The following is a 21318-nucleotide window of genomic DNA, read 5'->3' as shown; positions in this document are numbered from 1 at the left end:
ATGACATATCTAAATAGATAAATTTATTGAGACCGATAGGGAAGCAGATGTTACAGAGGCTGGTGGAAGGGAAGAGTGACTGTTTAATGGGACCAAGTTGCTTTGTGGGAGAAGGAAAAAGACCTGAGCAAGAGTGTGGTGATGGTTGCTCAGCAAGACGAATAATATTTATGCCATTGAATTACACATTTAAGACGGCTGAAATGTTATTGTGTTGTTTGTATTTTAGTATAATAAAAGTACGTTAAAAATAAATCTCTCTCTCTCTCTCTCTCTCTCTCTCTCTCTCTCTCTCTCTTTTGAGAAAGCTTCTGGTCATTCTCTCTCTGGCCTGGGCACCACAGACCTTTCGACCTCCTACATCTACCTAGCAAGCACTGGCCTCACAAACACGGACCACCTTGCCCAGTTTACAAAATGCTATGGATCAGAGTCAGCTATTTGTGCTGAACAAGCAGTCAACCAACTGAGCTTCATCTCCACCCGGTTTACTTAAAAGTCAATCAAGAGTTTTAGAAGCAGTGAGTTGACATTTATCATTACATTTGGATGCTTTTTCAGGGGCGGGATGCAGTGGCATATTCCTATAACCCTGTAATCTTGCTGGGAAGGGAGAGACAGACTGATTAATTGTCTCTATGAAGTTAAGGCCAATCTGGGCTACAGAAGACATCATCTCAAAAAATTCTTTTTAACATACATAAAAGCAAAGCATGTCTAATCATATAACAAGCCAATGAGTACAAAAGCTTTACTATGAATGATTATAAAATCAAAATGTTAAGTACTTACAGTAATATCAAAACCTAGAAATAAATTTAATGAAACGTAGGTGGAGCTTACACTGAAAATTATCAAATAAAACTGAGAGTTCAAGACACAAATCAATGGGGATTATTTCCCACTTTTACATTGATATTCTGGAGAAACTAAACCCCCTCCTCCTTCAGGCAGCCAGGGTGTAGACGATTCTCCATCGTCAACTTCCACACAGGCCATCATTTACCGATAACAAGCAATCCAAACTCCCTTATTAACAACCTTAACAGAAGAAATGCTGATGGTAACGTTTTCCTAGTTTTGTCTGAGTGACTTCAAACTCATCCTATGATTCAGGGCCTTTCACTGATTTATACACTGCCCCGAACAGTGAAAGTGTTTACATTTCTTTCCTCAAGACACATTTATGACCTTGTGCCTGAGAAGTTTCATTCATCTAAAACTCAGAACGAGAAAACATGGTGTCAACCAGAATGGTTATGTGGCACTCAGGGTTACCTGGTAACTGGTTTGTCCCTGAGACCTCAAGAGTCTGCAGGGCAGGCAGTGTAAGAAGCAGCTGCTGTTCTGCTGCGCTGAGCTCCAGTCCACACATGGAGCACGTGGTGACAGAGGACTTATGCAGCTCCAGAGCAGGGCGGATGCTTTCAAGAAAGCCACTGCTGTGGTCCAAATGGAGTTCGATATTCTGTGATGCTGAGAAGACTTCCATTAGGACTCGGAGCAGTGCTTGGTCTGCGGGACCCATGGTGGTCACTGCAACTTCCAGCCTAGGGATCTTGTACTGCTTGGGTGACAGTTTCCAGTACCCTTCACTGAGGTCTGGTAGGGCCCTGGGTCGGCTATCTCTGAAGTTTTTTATGGCTTCCTCATACTCAGTGAAAGTTTTCTTCCATTCGCTTATATGCTGAAAGCCAGATGTGTAGTCCTGATCAATAGTTGGGGGCTGCATTTTTTCAAAATATGTCTTGAATGAATAATCTATATGAGATGATGTTTTATCCCCATTTATGGAGACTTTTACACTTCTCAACAGTAGCAGGCTCTCTGGGTGGTCCTCAAAGTACTGGAAATTCAGGGCTTTCAGAGACAGTATTCTCCCTCGAAGGAATTGTAAAATAAATGGAGAACATGCAGCGACCGTGTTGCTTTCATAAGCGAAGTTTAGAGCAACGCTCAGCAGATGTTCTGAGACGAATGAAGAAAAAGCTTCAGGAGATACCTGCCACAATCCCCTAACAAACTGCACCCACAGTGAAGTTTCTGGATGGAGCTTCATGTAATGCTCATCTTCAGACATGTTCTCCAGAGATTCTCTATCATCCACCAACTGAAGCAAGTGAGACACAACCATGGGCGCTGCCTTTGATGAAGAGTGGCTGGAGACATAGTTCAAAAATATGTTATAGGAGTTTATAGCCTTCATGGGTGAGTTAATCTGTTTCAAATAATCAAGTCCCAGATCTTGGTCTTCTTTTCTTTCTGAACTCAGGAGTTCAGTCAGCCTCATGGCAGCAAGAAATTCTTGGAACAAAGGACTTAAGAACCGATAGACGGGGCTCAGTCTCTGGGCGGTGAATTTGCTCATCAGGCAGGTGGTCAGATCTTCATCTTCATCGACTCCTGCTTCTGTGAGGTCCTCACTACTGAACTCAAAGCAAGATGAGAAAAGCCCTCTCAAGGCCAGCTGACCACACGAGGACACAGTGGCCCTGAGAGGCTCAGGCGTAGCCTTGTGCTGTAAGGAAAGGTATTTCATATAGGACTTGAAAACTGCCACATCGTCAAAGGTCTGGTCAGAAGGATTTTGAAACCAGTCAGTGCAGACTGCTGCCACAAAGAGGGGGGTTTTGTGAATTCCCTGAAAATCTTCATTATTTCCAAAGTAAACTATAAACTCTTCCACACGGGTTAAATCATATGAGAAGAACTTCCGTAGTATAGAGACAGTATTGTAGAAGGGAAACTCTTTGATCTCTAGGATTGTATCTAGGTATGGGCGGATGGCCCTGACCCTGTTTGTATGGACAGCGATCAATAGGCAGGTTCGTGACAAGCAGTTTTTTGTAATCAGTGTTTGTATGGCTCGGGGCAGTGAGTCCATCCCACGGTAGTCATCCAACAGGAACAGCACCTGGTGCCTTAGCTGCTGGATGCTGCTGCTCAGGCACACTTCACTAATGCGTCCTCCTGTCTCAAGAAGTTGGGCACTGATGATGTCGGCCAGCCCCTGGTCTGGTCTTGTAGACCTCAGGGAGATGTAGAAGACCAGCTGGAACCTGTTCAGCAGGGGACAGCATCCTGATGCCCAGAGGAAAGCTGTTTTCTTTAGGAAGGCTGTCTTCCCACTGCCGGTCTCGCCCTCCACACACATGACAGAGCTGAGGTTGGTGAAGACCTCAGGAAGCATCATGGCCTCTTGCACTGGCCTGCTGATGTGCTTTGAGACGATGGACAGATCACACCCAAGCAAGTGGTCAGTGCCTAGGCTGGAACACACCTCTGGCAAATCCATGTGGCGGAAAGTGGCTTTGGTGTAGGCTCCTCTCAGCCGCTCACTCAGACTCTTTGCCTCTTGAAGCCACTGGGCTTCCCTCTGAGCTAAGTCTGTGGATAGGAGGGAGGCACAAGCAAGTACACCTTCACATCTGTCAATCCTTACTTGATTGTTTTGCTTGTCTGCTAAGGTGGATTAGAACTGTCCTCCACTTCCCATGACTCCCACCCTTACTCCAATATCCTCTCAGATCTATCTCTAGCATCAGAATGTGTGGCTAGTATATCTAAGGCTCCTCATCTGACAGGAATTAGATATACTGCCATTCCAAGTTCCCATTGAAGTTCTCAGGAAACCGGCTTGCAGCATGAGGCCTTTAACCCTGCCTGGTTGGGACCTGACACAAGGACTGCTGTCATTAGTCCTTAATCTCAAGATGTCGCAGGAGTGCTGACACTCTCTCCTTCACAGTACTCTCCGTGTCTGTGCTCTCCTCCCTAGCAGCTCCCTGGACAATCACAAATACCCTTTCCTTCCCAATCCCTAGGTACAAACACACACAGTCCCATGTTGCTTTCAAGTGCTCACCGGCCATGGTGGAGTGAACTGCCGCTGGGTCCTCATGATTGCTTTCACCTGTGCTGTCCTTTGAGCGAGAAATCCTTTATTAAATCAAAATTTGCATAATACTGGGGCATTACATTATCATCAAGGACCCAACACCTTATAAGCATCCCATGAATCCCACCAACTGAGCCACGTCTCCAGCCCTTGCAATGTCACCTTTAAGGTCACAAATACAATGCACATAGCATGTGAACCCAAAGTTGCTTATCTTTTTGATTTTCACTTCCTTTTTCTTCTCTTTTTGTTTTTTTGTTTTGTTTTTTTTTGCTTTTGTCTTTTGAGATGGTTTTTATACTATAATCTAGGCTTACCTTGAATTCACAGTAATCTCCTTGCCTCAGTTTCCAGGGGACAAACATGAAGCGTGAGGTCCAGCTTTATTTTTGCTTTGTGAGATGAGGGCCATAGCACACCCATCACACATCAGCGTGAGGCAGTGTGTACTCCTATTGAGTAGACACTCAGCTTACAGTCCAGAAAAATAGGTTTTCAGGCTTTACAATTCTACAATGTGTTCACAAAGCACATCCATGGGCAGGGATGTGTCTCAGTCCTAGAGGGCTTGCCTAGCATGTACAAGGCCTTGGACTTGCTACAGGAAACAACATCAAAAAAAAAAAAGATAGGTGGGCACAGTTATACACACTTGTAACCCTAGCATTTTAAGGTCAGCTTTGTCTACACAATAAATTTAAGATAAGCCTGGGCTACAAAGTGAGAACCTGTCTCAAGCAAAAACCCAACCAAGGAAAATGACACATGCCTTTGCAATCCAAATTTCAAGTAGGAAGTCAAACCTACTGCCTCCTAGAGAAGAAGACAGATGGGACCTATTTAGTCTGTATGTTAATCATGTTTACATCTAAAAGAATCTGAAGTGTAGATTTCTTATGAAAGACAGGCTCAGTATTCACCAGGAAGCCCCATCTACAGCTATCAGCTGGTAGTTGCCTAGTACCTACTTGTAGAATTTATTTAATTCTATACTGACAATGGGCAATTGCTGTTCAAAACAGTGTTCAATCACGGGATAATCCACTGCTGAGGCAGAGAACCGGCAGTGTCCATTACCATGGCTTCCGGAAGTGCACAGTGGCTCTGAAGGGCTGGACTCACTTCTGCAGAGGACTTCAGGTTTTGGAGAAAGACACAGCTAAGCAGAGGAGATAAAAATCATAAAATAGTTTCATGCAAGTAAGCGTTTGTATTGGGTTTTAATACACACATGTACACACACACACACACACACACACACACACAGAACCAAGAGTGAAGTAGAAAGCTAACATTTTCAGTGATTCTTTTGGTGTTGGATGATATGAGACATTCCCACTGTGGCTTTTAACAGCTCAGCACATGTGGTTTGTAAAGCAATGTAAGAGCACCCTGAGAATGCAGCAGGACCAGCACACAGCGAGTGCCAGCTCCTACAAACAGCTAAAATGACTTTACAGACTCAAAAATAAGAACTCGGACTCTGTAGGGCAGACACAGGAGGCTCTGCTGGCAGCTTGCCTAGTTGTGTGTTCAGTGAGAGACTCTGTCTCAAGGGAACAAGGTAGAGAGTGACAAGAGAGGGTGTCTGATGTCCTGCTCTGGCTTTGTGATCACACACAAGGACATCTACAGCACACATACACACACACACAAACACACACACACACACACATACACACAGTAAAAATAAATAAAAATTTAAAAGAGTAAAATATAGATTCCTGCAACAACAACAAAAGCAAAAAGGCAGTAGAAAAACAAAAAAGAACAGCAATGGACCAACTGCTTTGGAAAATTTGTGTAATTGAGTAATATTGAATATGTATGAAGTTTGTGAATGGGGTTCCACATTGTCTTTTCTATCTTAGACACACACCCATGACCACTGGGAAATGTGTACAAGAATATTCATGGTGTTATGTGAGTATACAGCACTCTAAAAGCAGCCCTAATGTTGAGTCAACTGCATAGATATTACTTTATATTTATTAAACTATATATTGTGGCAGTCAGAACAAGTGAATTGATTATGCGTCCACAGTTTTCATTCAGTCTGAGAAGCAACGTGGAGCTAAGCAAATCAACCACAGAAGAACCATGCACTGTGCTTCCATTTATTTGAGGATCACAAACAGGCATGCCGACACCACAGCACAGACAACGGCACAGTCCCCCATCTGGCCTCCAGGGGACAGGGGACAGGAAAAGGGAGAAACCCACCAAGGGTCTCTTCTTTGTCCTCTCTTGCCCCCACCTCACCCAGGCTCAGAAGCTTGATTGAGACCACAGTGACTGCCTCCCCATGTGTCTCCTTCTTACCAAGCTGGGCATTCAAGTCGCCCCTCAGCTAGGGCTGGGACTTGGACTGTCTTGATCCTGTGAGTGCCTTGTGTAGATGATCATCTAACATCAAAATTAGATGCAAATATTCTTTTTCGGGGGGAGGGGTTGAGACAGGGTTTCTCTGTGTGACTTTGGAGCCTGTCCTAGAACTTGCACTATACTAGGCTATCGAACTCACAAAGACCTGCCTGTCTCTGCCTTGTGAGCGCTGGGATTAAAGGCGTGCGCAACCACCGCCAGTGCTTATATATTTCAGCCTAAGTTCATGGCTGTTTTCAGACACGAGATTCTAAGAGGAAGGGAACAAGATGGGCATGAGAGTGCAGCGGAATGGCAATGGTGGGGAACAGCACCAGCTGTGGACATGTATAAACACCATAAAGAAACTCAGTATAAATGATTCATATATGTCATAAAAACATGTTTGAAAGAATATCTGGGGACTTGCAACGTGGCTTAGTGAGTAAAATAGCTTCTAGCTTCCAAGTTCCAGGGTCTGCCGTGTGCAGGAGATAACCCGCTCTGATGACATGTCCACATGTGCTCTATGACAGCATGCCCCTCCACACATGTAAATACATGTGATAAAAATGTAGAGAACACTTGTAAAATTTGCCATTTTGTCACCATTCTGTCTCAAGATCAGAAAATTATTTATAACTTTATATTATTTTAAAGGTAGACAAATTGGGCTGAAACTCTTCCAAAGCCAAAACAACTTAGTTAATTTTGATAAACATTGGACACACAAAGGATAGAGCTTTGCAACCAAACAAGACTCAAAACATTTCAATGCAGATGCAGCTTCTCAAGCCTTCAGAGGAAGGCTGGATCAAACGATATCTTCAACTGTGCTTTTCTTTCTTGCTTATAGCTGCTGTATTTTTAAAATAGATTCATTTAAAACTTAAACTGAAGAGATGGCTGCTCTTCCAGAGGACTTGGGTTCAATTCCCAGCAGCCACATGGCAGCTCACAACTATCCATAACTCTAGTTCCGGGGGAATCTGATACCTTCATACCAATGCACATAAAATAAAGCTAAATAAAAAATTTAAAAGTCAAACTCAATCTTATTAAATACATATATCACATATATGCAGTCATAGCACTATCCACATAAATACAACATATAAAAACAAAACTTTCTATAACTTAAAAAAATCAAAATCCTCTTGCCTCAGGTTCCCAAGAGCTGGGATTACAGGTGTGCAACACTGTCCAGAAAAAAATATTCACTGCTCATTCTACCCATATTGATATTTATTTCTGATATTTTATTATCAATTATTTAATAAAAACAAAAATATTTTCTTGCAATTGAACATTTCTAGAGAATTTAATGAGCAGAAATTAATTAAAATGAATTGGAAATTCACAGAAGGGAAGTTTGAGAGTACCACTCAACGGGAAAAGGCTTGTTCACAATGCCCAGCCCATGGATTCAATCCTCAGCACTGGCCAAGGAAAACCATGGAAAAGAAATAATTCTCTTGTGAAATTTTAAACAACAGAGGCAGAAGACACTAAAAGATTCTAGAAGAAGACGAAATAAAGAGGAAGAGGAAGAGTAGCTGGCAGTTAAAGAAATCATAAAGGCTTGAAATTGTTAGCATAACTGTGGACAGCTCTAGACCCAACCCTTGGTGGCTAGGGCAGGTGGTCCATGAATTCAAGCTCAGCTTAAGCTATTTAGCCACACAGAGAATCTGGGCACACAGAGAGATCCTGTCTTTAAGAGTGTGTAATACTGACCCAGTCAAAGCCATGATCTAATTATGCTTTGAGGATTGCTACACAGGGAGTGTCATGGGAGGAAAGGGGTGAAGACAGAGGATGCATCTTACACTGTGGGAACCAGAGGAGGGTCCAGAGACTATCTACAGGCAAAACATGGACAGGGCGGGAGTTCAAAGTCAAGAAAATTTATCTCGCTCACTTGGGAAAAAACTTGGTGTGCTCTTCTAATGGGTCGTCACCTTCCTCCCATTTCCACATACATCCTTCACAGGAAAAACACCGGACAGTGTCGCTTCTGCCTAGAATAAGGGAATATGGTCAGTTCACCAGCACATACACCTGTCAACTCACAAGCAGGTAGTAACTCCAGGTTTCACTAGTGAAATCCCAATTACATCTCAGTTGGATTGTGTGGCAAAGTCAAGCACAGGGGGCGATAGTTCACACGGGACTGTGGTCCTCCAATGTGGTGGTCCACAACAGTCACTGAATGCTCCTGTGCACTCTGTGCTATGATGAACACCCTCTCCCAAACCCATCATCCTGAAAGATTTGCCATCAGAATCGGTAACAGAAGCTCCGTGAGAGCAGCGATTTCTGTCTGATTTGGGCACAGATGGCATGCTGGACATTCACAGATGTAGGCAACCAATAAGGAATTGCTTAATGAAAAAAATCAGAAAGGAAATAGAAGATCACATGGGAAATTCAGGAGCAAGCCTAGAAGCCAGTATGTAAGCGAGATCATGAAGAATAACTTGTCTCAACTCTTCCTACTGCCAGGCATGCTCCACTGGAGATAGAAGTGTGCTGTTCCTAAGACTGTATTCTGTGGAAAGGATTCTATTTTGCCTGAGCCAAGGGATCAAACTGGAAATGAAAGATCCAGCATCTTCCACTCTTGGACATGGAGGCAGTGTGTAGCTCAAGGAGAGAACGGCTTCCCTGTCTGTCTGGCCAAAGCTACGAGGGCCTGGAGCTTGCAAATTGTCCAGAGTGAGGAGCTGAAGAGAAAGAAGGTGAACAAAGAGAAAAGGGGGCCAAAAGGGAGCCATCTCCCCAGCCCCTGGAACCCCAACTCTTTAATGGGACATATTGCTTCCTGAGGGAAATAATTCAGATTTCTCAGCAACTTTTGAAGGTCATTTCAGTTCTGGTCAAAGGGAAAGTAGGGGCTGGGGAGATGGGTAAGAGGGGCTTGACTTATGTGCTCACTGTCAGCCCAGAACTCAGGCTTCAGGTTCGGAGGCTGAGCACCAAGGGAGCTGTGGGAAACTGAAGGTCTTATGGGGCAGCCAAGGGATCTGGGAGGAAGGAAGGAGAGTGGAAGCTGCTGAGTGGAGGAAAATGCAAGACCTGGACCAGAGCATCTAACGGACACAAAATACTGACTCAACTGGACCAGAGCATCTGATGGACACAAAGTACTAACTCACCTGGACCAGAGCATCTGATGGACACAAAGTACTGACTCACCTGTGTAGAAAAGGCCTGCTCTGACCAGAGCTTCAACAGCCACAGGTGATTCGTGGGGCCAGTCCTTAAAAGTGTCCAGCCTTAGCTCTTCATTAGCGAAGACACTGTCATTGCTGTAAGCTTGGGAAAACAGATGCAGGTGAGCACAACTGGACTGATCGCAAAGTTCAGGTTAGCGGTGTGTGTAGCTGGAATGACCTGATGTGCTGCGCTTGCGTCAGAATAAAGGGGGGAGGCTAGGAAAGCACAAGGAAGAAAAGATCCAAGAGCGAGCGTCAGAACTGCTGGAGCAGAGTGGTGAAGGCTGGGGCATTCTGTCCATTCTATTCCTGTCTGCGTGTGACCCATGTGCCAAAATGGAACTTAAGACGGTCTCTTGGTCATCTAGCATCAGGAGAGAACAAAAGCGAGAGGAGACTCTTGTTTCCAGAGTCAGTATCAGGATCTGAGAAAGGTAATTTCCCCTGGGGCTCCTGAAAATGGTCATTGTGAAGGCTTGCTCTTTGAGACAACCACACTGCAGGTCTACACTAGACTTTCTGCCTCATCCTGGCCTCTGGACCGTTACATGTCTTCTCCTTACTGTATGGACTTGGAAAGAAAGTTGCCCTCACCTTGGTTCTGATAGGCTTCTCAAGGTGACAATTTGCCTGTGTTCACACTCAGTCCTAAGATTAGAATTTTGTTGTTGCTCCTGCTTCTTCACATATTTCTTTGGGGGAGAGTGCATCATACTTCAATTTAATTAAGAAAAATATGTTTACAGTTTAGAGAGCTTTCGTTTCACTTGTGGCTTCCTTTTGGGTGTGATTTCACAGGGAATAGCTCGGGCCACTGACACTCTCCTTAGAACTTGTGTGCTTCTCTGGGAGGAGCAGGTCAGCACTATGGTTTCTCTCTGCCATCTCCCTTTATCTGATCATTTTCCTTTACCTGTTTCAGGAAGTTGTTGCAGAACTTATAGTTCTGTGTTTGTGTGTATTCATATGTGTGCAGGTACATGTATGCATGTGTGTGGGTGCATGTGCATGTAGGCAAACACTTTATAGATAACGATATCCCCAGTCCAATCTCACAGTTTTTAATATGCTCAATATGCGCATTAATTCTCTGGGCAAGAATCTTGCCCCAACTTCCTTACTTATAGCAGTCCTAAAAGCATGCTGGGTAACACTGTACACATCCTCTTGATTAACTCTATAAGATTGCCTTTTTGTAGAGTCTCATTACTGTGGCCAAAAAAACAACCACATGCTTTCGATAGACCTGAAATCAAACACTAAACACTTCTTTGTTTTTTTCTTTCTGTTTGTCATTTTTAGAAAATTATTGGAAGATAGTGGTTCTAGCAAAAAGGAAGTTTTGGTTTGGTTTATTTTTTGAGACAGCATTTTGCTATGCAATCTAGGTTGGCCTTACCTTGCAATCTTTCTGCCTCAAACTTCTGAGTAATGGATCACACTCATGGACCATCACACCTGGCACTAACTCGAGGGTACATTTTGCATTTTATCTTTGCTTTGTTTTTGAGACAGAATCTCATGTAGTTCAGGGTGACCTGGAACTCAGCATCACATTCTAGGCTACCTTGCATTCCTGTCTCTGTCTCTCAAGTGCTGGGACTCTAGGTATGGGCACAACATTCAGTTGACCTTAGGGTTCTTCCTGGGCCATTGCTGTCACCACCCTGTCCAGGGTTCCCTATGCTCCATGTCCCACCCTGATGGCTGAACTCAGGTCTTGGCACACCTGTAGAGAGATGTTCTACCACTGAACTAAACTCCAACTCTTTTATCTTGAGGTGCTAGGAAGAGAAGCCAAGAACCCCGCCATGCTAGGTAAGTATTCCACCACTGAGTTATCCCCAGAGCTGTCACCTCACTGTAATGTGAATCTTCCTTAATTTATTAACAATATACTGAGCCATTTCAGTATGTTTTCAGGGATTTAGGGTGTAGCTCTGCTGATAGAGCATTTGCCTGGCGTGCACAAAGTCCTGGGCTCCATCTTGAGAACCTTCTAACCTTAGTGTGACGTTGCATATGTGAATCCTAGCTCTTGAGGAACGGAAGCAGAAAGACCAGAGGTTCAAGGTCACTTCTGAGGTTGAATCCAGTGTGGGAAACATGAGTCCCTGCAAAATGCTATCAAAACATTTTATCCAGAAATTATCCTTGTTTTCCAGGGAGTGTCGGTTAAGGAGATGATGCTACCATATTTATTAGGTTCATAGTGTGAAGGAAAAGAAGCTGTGTCTGGCTATGAACAAAGAAACAAGAAACCTCCCAGAAAGAGTCTGTCCGCAGAGATGGATAGATCACCTAGAATTTCAGCAATGTGGAGAGTTTGGAATTTTGTTGGTTCAGAGGCTAATTTATCTTAGGCTAGTTTTAGCCTTTTTCTGGAACAGCCATATCTTGCCCCACTCTGGATTTGAACTAACACCTCGTGAAAATAAATGAAACCTCTTAGAAGCTATTAACTTAGCAGAACACTAGCTTCCATTAACCCAAGAGCAAAGAATATCATCAGATAGCATCTTGGATCTATAAACTAGCTGCCTCCACCCTTCTCATTATACTCATCCGTCTGGGTCCCCACCAATGCATTTTAAAATCGCCTTGATTTATGACTCTCTTTGTTCTGTAAAACTATGAAAACCCTGTGAAACTGCTTCCAGGGTGGAACATGGAATCTGAGGTAACCTAAATCTGTGTTCCTCGGCCATGGTTCAGAAGAAACTATCTCTCCCTTTAAGATGAGGGCTTTTACATGGAGAATAAATACTAAAAATTTTGTCCACCCAGGCCAGCAAATATTCTCTGAGGGTAAAGACCCTTGTCACTAAGCCTGAAAATCTAAGTTCCGTCTCAGGAATCTTCACAGTGGAAGAAGAAAACCAACTCCACAAAAGTAGTCCTCTGACCTCCATAACCACATGGTAGTACCTACATGCCCCTGCCCCCCCAACACACATGCTAAACAGACACCTAGAGCCCTTCAGCCCAATTAAAAACCGAAATGTTAGCCAGGCAGTGGTGATCCACAACTTTAATCCTAGCACTCAGGAGGAAGAGGCAGGCAGATTTCTTAGTTCAAGGCCAGCCTGGTCTACAGAGCTACACAGAGAAACTCTGATGAAAGAAAGAAAGAAAGGAGGGAGGGAGGAAGGGAGGGAGGGGAAGAGAAGGAAGGAAAGGAAGGAAGGAAACAAAAAATGGTAATATCTCTATAATATTTTTAGAACTCACCAGCTTTACAAGTGACAGAATTTTCGTCAGCTTTACAAGTGACAGGATGATGAACCAGACTGCCTCCATCTTAGGCTTAAAAGCCATTCTATAGTAAAGACAAACTAGGTTTGTTCCTGCTTATGATTAAACCTCTGTTTTGCAAGGATTGGGAATATCTGTTCCAGGAAACAACCATGTCTTTGTTTCAAAAAATTATTACAACCTGTTGTAAAAAAATTATTACCACCTGTTGTCATTACCACCTGTTGCTATGACTACCAAATGTTATACTTATATTTTGCTCCTGTAGCCCCCGACCCAGCGGCATTTTGCCCACCAAATCTTCCATTTGGAAACCCCCTCCTCCTGAGCTATAAAAACCTTGTCTTCTTCATAGCCAGTACTGACCTATTGAACCTTGCCTTGGGGTAGGGGGGAACAGTTTGTATACACAAAGGAAAAAAAAGCTTGCTTTACTTCATTGCTTGTTGTAATTTAACCATAATGGTTTGGGTCCATGGTCTTTCTCCTCCCACTGTTTAGAATTAACAAGAAAAGTCTAATATGATGCTTTATAGTCCTATCCTCTATTTTATAAATACTCCTTTAAATGTAAAAATATTTCTATGCATCTTTTAAAAAATCATATGGAACATTTTATAAAAAAGTAAACAGTCATTAAGATACATAAATTAACATGTTACTTTTGAAAACTTTGTAAAGCTTCAAGCCTAATAGTTCTTATGAATCTGCAAAGATCCTAAAAGAATAAAGGTGACTCAAAACCTGGGAGGGTGGAGGGGATCGCTTGTAAATGCAGAAAGAATCAAGCAAAACCTTCGGAAAGAGCCTGAGGTTTTACCTGACGCCACCGGTAATTCTCTTCTGACCCAGGAATTCACAAAATGTTCTCCCTGAGGGAAAAACTTGAGGTTATTAAATCATTTATAAAATATACATCTATGTCTGAGCAGTAACTGAAGATGAAATTCTATTAGACCAGCAGAGTTGTGAGTGAGACAGGTCTTTATTTTTGGCTAGATTTCTATTATTTGGGGAAATTTTTTTTATTCGGTGCAAAACAACAGTGAGTGTTTACCTGTAGCCAAATGGAAACCACGGAGTCACACAGCACCCAGCTCAAAACCAGAGCTGGGTTATAAACCGCAGACAAATTGTCTTAATGCAGAATTAAGACTCAGAGAAGGTTTTCCAATTGACAACATAATATCTAGGGAATCTGCACCAGGTTTTTGGTTTTTGTTTCCTGAGAAAGCCCCCTTCTTCTTGATTTTCAGTTCATGTTTAAGGTTGGCGTCAGAGCCAGCCCAGAGCCAGCCCTGGAAAAACAAATGAAATGCTTCCAACTTAGCAGGACAATGCGCTCCCCACCCTACCCACTCTGTGGCTGAGATGCAGAGAGATGGAAGAAGCCAGGAAAAAAGATAGAGAAGCATCACCCTTATGATTCAGATATTAAGTAATAAAAGGATTTGAAAAAGTTGGTTGTTGTAACTTACTGTTACATGAACAAATCCCTTGTAGCTTTGACTATACTGGGCAATTTCCTCTGAGGATTTCTTCTTTTGAAGAAATTCACATCTATAATGAAAAATATAACTGATCACTTTCACAATACTGTGAGAGATATGTCTGGTATCACAATGCATATTTTTAATGTACTGATGATTTTTGAGCATTTTTATTTAATTTTTTTATTTTATATTGTGATAGTTTGAATGTAATTGTCCCCATAAGCTCATAGGGAGTGGCACTATTAGGAGGTGTGACATTGTTAGAGAAAGTGTGTCACTGTGGGAGCAGGTTTTGAGGTCTCCTATGTTTAAGCTATGCCCAGTCCAAACCACTCCCTGTTGTCTGTGGGTCAAGATGTAAGAACTCTCAGTTCATTCTCTAGCACCATGTCCGCCTGCACGCCATGTTGCACCACAATAACAATGGACTAAACCTCTGAAACTGTCAGTCACCAATGAAATATATGAGTTATTGTAGTCATGGTGTCTCTTGACAGCAATAGAAAACCCTACCGAAGACATAGAGAATGTGTTTTAATCGTATTTTTCATTCCCCACCCCCACAACTTCAGGCCCCAAGTTCTCTTTCCTAGTGTCAAAAGTAGAGAGGAAGAATAACAAATTCAGAGCCTTAGATTTGTGGGGAATCTGATCTTGGGGACCAGATGCCTCTGGTTGGCCAACCGTAGCACTGACTGCTTCTCCAGAAAGGTTCCCATTCGTTCCTGCTCCACAGGGTCTAGGGGTGGATGAACTGTAGAAGAGGTCACCCTTTACTGTGTTCACGAAATATCCTTTCTAGAACCGTTGGTTCTAGAATACCCAAGTCCAGGTCCAACAGGGTTTGGAGTCAGAGAGAGAAGGAGACGGTCATGATCTGAGGGTGAATCGGGATGGCCGGCCATTGCTGAAAACAGGCTAAGTATGTGTATAATTGCATGATGTTTATCACAAGCAATATTGAAAGCAGACTTAATGATTCCAGGATGAAAGTGGTCATTACAGCATTTTTCTTGAAGCAAACGCAGTACGTTTAACAAGAATCTAAATGTCTACTGTTCCCCAAGGTTCAGTCACCCTGCCAGGGGCTCTCTTACACTTTCCCGCATGGTCTCAGCCCTTGTAGTCAGAGGGTGTCAGACACTGAGTCCTGCGAGACAAACCCCTAAGAGCGAGTTTCATCCTTCAAGGGGAATGATACAGTATTGTACCATTAGCACAACAAGCATTGAGCTGTTTCCTCATCGCAAGACCTTAGTCTTACGATATGGGCCTGTTCCCTCATATGCTGCCAAAGGGAAGGTCCTGATATCTTACTCTTTTTCCATTATACTACACCATTCTCATTTCTTCAATGTATGTTTCTATATACAGCAGAAGGCGATCAAGCCAGTCTGACTTCTCAACAGAATCTTCTCTCCATGGGGCATCCGAGATCTTGCCATACATCCAGTAAGCCTTTAATCATGGTACTATTCTATACTTCTTAACTAAACTCTTGTCCTAAATGGCCTCGGGCTCTGGATCTGGGTCCACTGTTTCCTCCCTGGGACCAGATACCCAGTTAGTAAACCTTTAACTGTTCATTCTGTGTGTAATGCAGGGCAGGGTGGGGTGGGGGGATGGCAGTGAGGGGTCCTATGTGCGCAGTAGGCAGAGTTATCACACTACAGACTTCCACAGTGGTGGGGGATTTTTTTCTAAAGAATTATTTTGTTTCAAGAGACTGCCATTGTCAACATTTTCATCTCTCACCACAGCCCACACATATTTCCCAAAGGAAGAGGGAACTCCCACAACAAACAGGGGAAGTCATTAAAAATGAAAGTGAAAGGGTGCTAGAGAATTGTGACCCCCCAAGTCAAACTGCGGGACTGCGACAAGTGGCAGTGGTCGCCATAAAATCTATGCCACAAAGGGCTCAAAGGACCCTTTCACCGGGGTCACCTAAGATCATTGTAAAACACAAATTTTTACACTGTAATTCATAACAGTAGCAACATTACAGATGAAGTAGCAATGAAACAATTTTGTGGTTAGGGGTCATCACAACATGAGGAATGGTATTGAAGGAGTGCAGTGTTACAAAGACTAAGAGGCACTGTTTGAAAATTAAAGGAAGGAAGAGACGTCTGGAGGGTGTGTGTGTGTGTAAGTGCATGAGCGTGTGCAAGTATGCCTGTGTGTGTGCACTCGAATGTGTGTGTGCGTGGGTGTGCACATGTTTGTGTGTGTGTGTGTAGGGAGGGTCATATAGGAAAGAGTACTGTGTTCATGTATCAATAAAATAAAATGATTAAAGCTGAAAAAAAGATATGGTGGAGAGCGAGAGGGAAAATACCCTAAGTCAACCTGTGGTTCCTATGTCCATGCATGTGCATACACATATACCATATATACAAACACACACTACATTCTTCACACACACACACAAAATCTACACAAGATGTTAATGAAAGGGAGGGGACTGTTTAAATTCAAGTGATTCAAACTTTTCACGGTATGACAGAGTGTTTTTGTTTGAAAAATTCTCGAGTTACCCTAATTTGGATAAGAAAGATATAAAGCTCAGAAGAAAGCTCCAACAACGTAACACCTTTGTCTCCAGTTTTATTTTGTCTTTAAAAAGCTGAAACTGGAACTGGGGAAATGTCTCAGTGGTTAAGAGCCCTGGTTGCTCTTCCAATGATCCCAGGTTCAATTCCCAGCACCCACATGGCAGCTCACACCTGTCTGTAACTCCAGTTCCAGGGTACCTGGCAACCCCACACAGACACACAAGCAGGAAATACACCAATGAATATAAAATAAAATTTAAAACAAACAAACAAAAAACCTGAAACTGGCTAAAAGCCGGGTTGGAGAGATGACTCAGCGATTAAGAGCAATTGCTGCTCTGCCAGAGGACCTGATTTGGGATCCCAGAACCCACGTGACTGCTCACAATCATCTCTAACTCCATTTCCAGGAGCTCTGTGCCCTCTTCTGGCCCCCAAGGGCACAAGGCACATATACACACAGACACATATACACGTATAAGTATATATGTACAAACATATATGTGGGTATGTATACACACATAGATATGGGTATATACATAAAATATAAAAGGGAATAAATCCTTTAAAACTTTTTTTTAAACTGAAAAAAAATTTTTTTTAATTAAAATATAAAAGTTTCCATTTTTGCCCCTCCTCCCAACACCCTCCCACTCCCCCCACTCCCTCTCCTCTTCCCTCTCCATCCCTAAGAGCAGTCAAGGTTTCCTGCCCTGTGGATAGTTCAAAACTGAAAATTTTTACGAATAAAGGATTTGTCTGCTTACTTGGGGAACCACTTGGCATGCTCCTTCCAAGGATCGTCTCCTTCTTCCCAGTTTCCCAAGCATCCAGCACAGGAGAAACATTGCACGGTGTCCCTTTTACCTACAATGCAGTGACGTGTTCTGACTGGCCAGCAATGGCACCAAGTGTGACCTTGGAACAGACCCCAGCATGCCTGTTCTTCCATGACCTCTCTGGCTGGATCCCTGTCTACAGCCTCACTGCCTTAAATGACCCCTTCTGAGCTCTGGACCTCCGTCCCCCAGCATGGCCTTCCTCCATATACACCGCCTTAAGTGACTTCTTCTGAGCTCTGGACCTCCATCCCCCATCATGGCCTTCCTCCAAACACACATCCCAGGGCCTGTGTGTGCTATGCAAGTGTCTGAGCACTAAGCTCTATCCTCAGCCCACTGCTTGTACTCTGAAAGTCTATATTAAAAGAAAAGTAACACTTTAATTTAAGCATACACACATATATGTATGCATGTGTATATGTATATATACACATATATGGCAAACTAATAATACTTCACTGAATATATATTAAAGCAGAAGCAAATCTGTTAAAGTTGAAAGTTTATAAAACAATCTTTATGTCTATAGTTCACCACTGAGTCTGAGTAAGAAAATATTGCTCACAATGAAACCTAAATTTTAAACTCCACAGAAACACCTCACACAATGGAATCCATTTACCCGTAAAGACGAAGCCAGCTGCTGAGAGTACACGTGGCGATGTCCCATGGGCATAGAACGGCCAGTTCTCAAAGGACTCCAGTCTGGTCTCCTCTTCTCGGTACCTTGCTTTGCCGCCCCTCAGCTTCTCTGGACTCCTCACCCTTATGTCATACTTGCCAATGTTCCCAACATCTTTGCCCAAAAGGAATGCACATTCTGGACGCAATCTCTTGTGGTTTTCTATGGGAGTTTTCCTTAGGCTGGTACCAAAGAGGATTAAGCTACAGCAGAAGCACTGAACCCCATGTTTCACCCCAGTATGGTAAAACCCAGCGGCTGCCATCTCCTGTGGCGTCCATGATCTGAAGGTGTCATAGGTCACGAAGGTCTTTAATCGTTTGGCTTCACTGCGCATCTGTGGGTTAAAACCTTTCTTCATTTTCATTCGTAATTTATGCTCTTCTTCCTCTTGACTCTTTGCGAGCTGAACCGCATCCACACCGAGAAGAACAGAGAGCTCAGGGAGAAAATCATAATCAAGCTGGGAAACTTGCTCCTCAGAGGCCTCCCGGTGAGCGGCCATTTTCTACAAGGAAAAGGAAAGCAGATGATTGGTGTTCCGGGTAGCTTTATTTTGTTGTGCTGAGCACCTTGACCAGCTTATAGCTGTGGTTCTGTACTTGAACTTTCTTGTTGGACCGCCAGCTCCCAATAATGACACAGAGACTTATTATTAATCAGGAAAGCTTGACCTTTGACTTAGGCTTGTTCCCAACTCGCTCTTATAACTTAAATTACTCTTTCTATTCATATATGTTCTGCCACGTGGCTATTGACTTCTCATTCATTCTCTACGTCCAACCCTCCCCAGGTCTCACTGGCCTCTCTACAGGGCCTAGAGTCATCCCACGTTCCTCTCTCTCCCCAGAAGTCCCAACTATTCTTTCCTGCCTAGCTATTGGCCATTCAGCTCTTTTTGAGGCCAATCACAATGCCGCATCTTCATAGTATGTAAACAAATATCCCACAGCATGGTTCATCATCAGGAAAGCCAGGGAAGGAACTAATGGCAGAAAACTGGAGGCAAAACCTGAAGCAGGGATTGCAAAAGAATGCTGCTTACAATTTTACTTTCCATAGCTTTCTTAGCTTAATGTCTTCCTTTCTTTACCCTTTTTTATTATTATATTTGTTTATTTATTTACTTGTTTGTTTTCCTAGACAGAGTTTCTCTGTGAAGCCCTGGATGCCCTAAAACTTGCATTTTAGACCAAACTGGCCTTGAATCAGAGATCTGCCTGTCTCTGCTGGGATTGGATTATTTTATTATAGGACATGGGACCACATGCCCAGGGCTGGCACCAAGCCCTCCCACATCAGTTAATACCAAGAAAACCCCCCACATACTGCCCACAATCCAATTCTGAGGGCAGCAATGGCTGTTTCAGCAGGCATGTGTGTTCCTAACTAAGATGGGTCTTTCAAAGAAGCATGCTGTTTTGTCTGACACCTAGCAGAGGTTTCCGTCTTGCAGCTGTCACACATTTGACAACACCCAATACACCCTAAAGAGCTCTTCACACGACTGTGTGAGACCCACCCTGGCAATGGTGCCTCTGGAGTTCTGGCAGTCTTCAGCACACTCGGCTCTATGGCTAGGGATTTTTACTGTTATCTCTGGATAGCACTCTACCCCCTTACAGTCTCCTTAGCGGTCATGAGACAAAGGTCACGTTCTTATCTATAGACACAATTGCCCAACTCTAGCATCCTGTTGGTCTCTTCAGAAGGAACTGGCCAAGACTTGGCAGCCCACGGCTTTGCTTAGCTGCTTTCATTTTCACTGGCACAACCTGTACTTACTGTTGCTGGGATAAAACTCCGTGATAAAGAAGCTCACAGAAAATATGGTTTATTCTGGCTTACAGTTTGAAGATACATTTCCACCGTGGCAGAGGAGACTTGGTGTTAGAAGCAGGAAGCCAGCCGAACACGGATATCAACAGCAAGGAAGCAGAGAAAATGAATGGGAAGTGGTACCAGGCTATAAAGTCTCAAGGCCTGTTCCTAGTGATCCACTTCCTCCACCAGGCTCCGCCTCTTAAAGGTTCCAAAATCTTACCAAATAGCAGCCCAGCAGGAAGCCAAATGCTCAAACACACGAGCTGCTCTAAGACTTTTCACATTCAGACCACAGCATCACCAGACACAGCGTCCTCCCCTAACATCTGTGTGTGGATACCTCCTCCACACTCTCCTCCTGCTCATCTTCTTTCTCTCCTGAAAAATACTTATAAATCTCGGTGCGTGTATATGTGTGTGTGTCTGTCTGTCTGTCTGTCTGTGTGTGTGTCTGCATGTGTGTCTGTGTGTGCGTGTGTGTGTGTATGTACCTGTCTTAATGAGAGCTACTATTGCTCTGATGAAAGACCATGAGAAAAGCAACTTGGGGAGGAAAGGGTTTCTTTCTCTCACAGTTCCCTGTATATCATCATCAAAAGCAGTGAGGGTGGGTGATGCAGTTTAGAATCTGTGAGAATGAACCACAGTGTATAACAAACGCACGTGGTGTTTTGTTGGTAGGGGGTGAAAAGATGGGTCCATGGGAGGCTTGCATGGGAAAAGCAAGTGGTGTAGTGAGAGCAGGGAGTGCGCACAGCCTGCTTTTAAAGAGGCCTTGCTGCAAGCAGAAAGAGACTTCTGAAGTCATGTAGTGCATGAGCATAGACTACATAGTACCTACAGCCTTAGGGTCCTGGGCTAGTAAGGGATTTGACTGAGTACTGACAACACATGTGCAGATACAGGACCCTGGAGCTGATAAGGCATTTGCATGAGAACTGAAAACACATGCATAGCCACAGGACCCTGAGGCTGGCTAGCCATTTGCCTGAGAACTGACAACATATACACAGCTAGAGGACCATAGGGCTGGGTAGGCTAAAGGACACTAGGGCTGGCTAGGCATTTGCCCGAATACTGACAACACAAGCCCAGCCACGGGACCCTGGGGCTGGCTAGGCATTTGCCTGAACACTGACAACATATGCACAGCTAAAGGACCCTAGGCCTGGCTAGGCATTTGC

The 21318-nt window shown here is 43.6% G+C and overlaps 1 protein-coding gene across 3 annotated transcripts in view; it reads right to left on the bottom strand.

Moving 5' to 3' along the window:
• The window catches only part of Naip (baculoviral IAP repeat-containing protein 1e), a 34983-nt gene extending 14699 nt beyond the window's left edge, over positions 1-20284 (bottom strand). The window contains exons 1-10 of one of the 3 annotated variants that reach the window (XM_087896827.1): positions 20159-20284; positions 18251-18818; positions 17554-17653; positions 14214-14295; positions 13556-13607; positions 9461-9580; positions 8184-8283; positions 4976-5057; positions 3866-3923; positions 1279-3387 (exon numbers count right to left, since the gene is read on the bottom strand). In XM_087896827.1, coding sequence (XP_087752953.1) covers positions 1279-3387; positions 3866-3923; positions 4976-5057; positions 8184-8283; positions 9461-9580; positions 13556-13607; positions 14214-14295; positions 17554-17653; positions 18251-18818; positions 20159-20173 — 3286 coding nt within the window. In that variant the 5' untranslated portion in view covers positions 20174-20284. Of the gene's footprint in view, positions 1-1278; positions 3388-3865; positions 3924-4975; positions 5058-8183; positions 8284-9460; positions 9581-13555; positions 13608-14213; positions 14296-17553; positions 17654-18250; positions 18819-20095 lie in introns of all 3 variants that reach the window. The other 2 variants (XM_087896828.1, XM_087896829.1) reach the window with 2 other exon arrangements.
• Positions 20285-21318: the final 1034 nt, after the last annotated feature.

Source organism: Myodes glareolus, chromosome 15, assembly GCF_982192425.1.
Source record: "Myodes glareolus chromosome 15, mMyoGla1.1, whole genome shotgun sequence".
Taxonomy (NCBI): Eukaryota; Metazoa; Chordata; class Mammalia; order Rodentia; family Cricetidae; genus Myodes; species Myodes glareolus.
The sequence above is the reverse complement of the archived record's forward strand: the minus strand, read 5'-3'. Positions and strand labels throughout refer to the sequence as shown.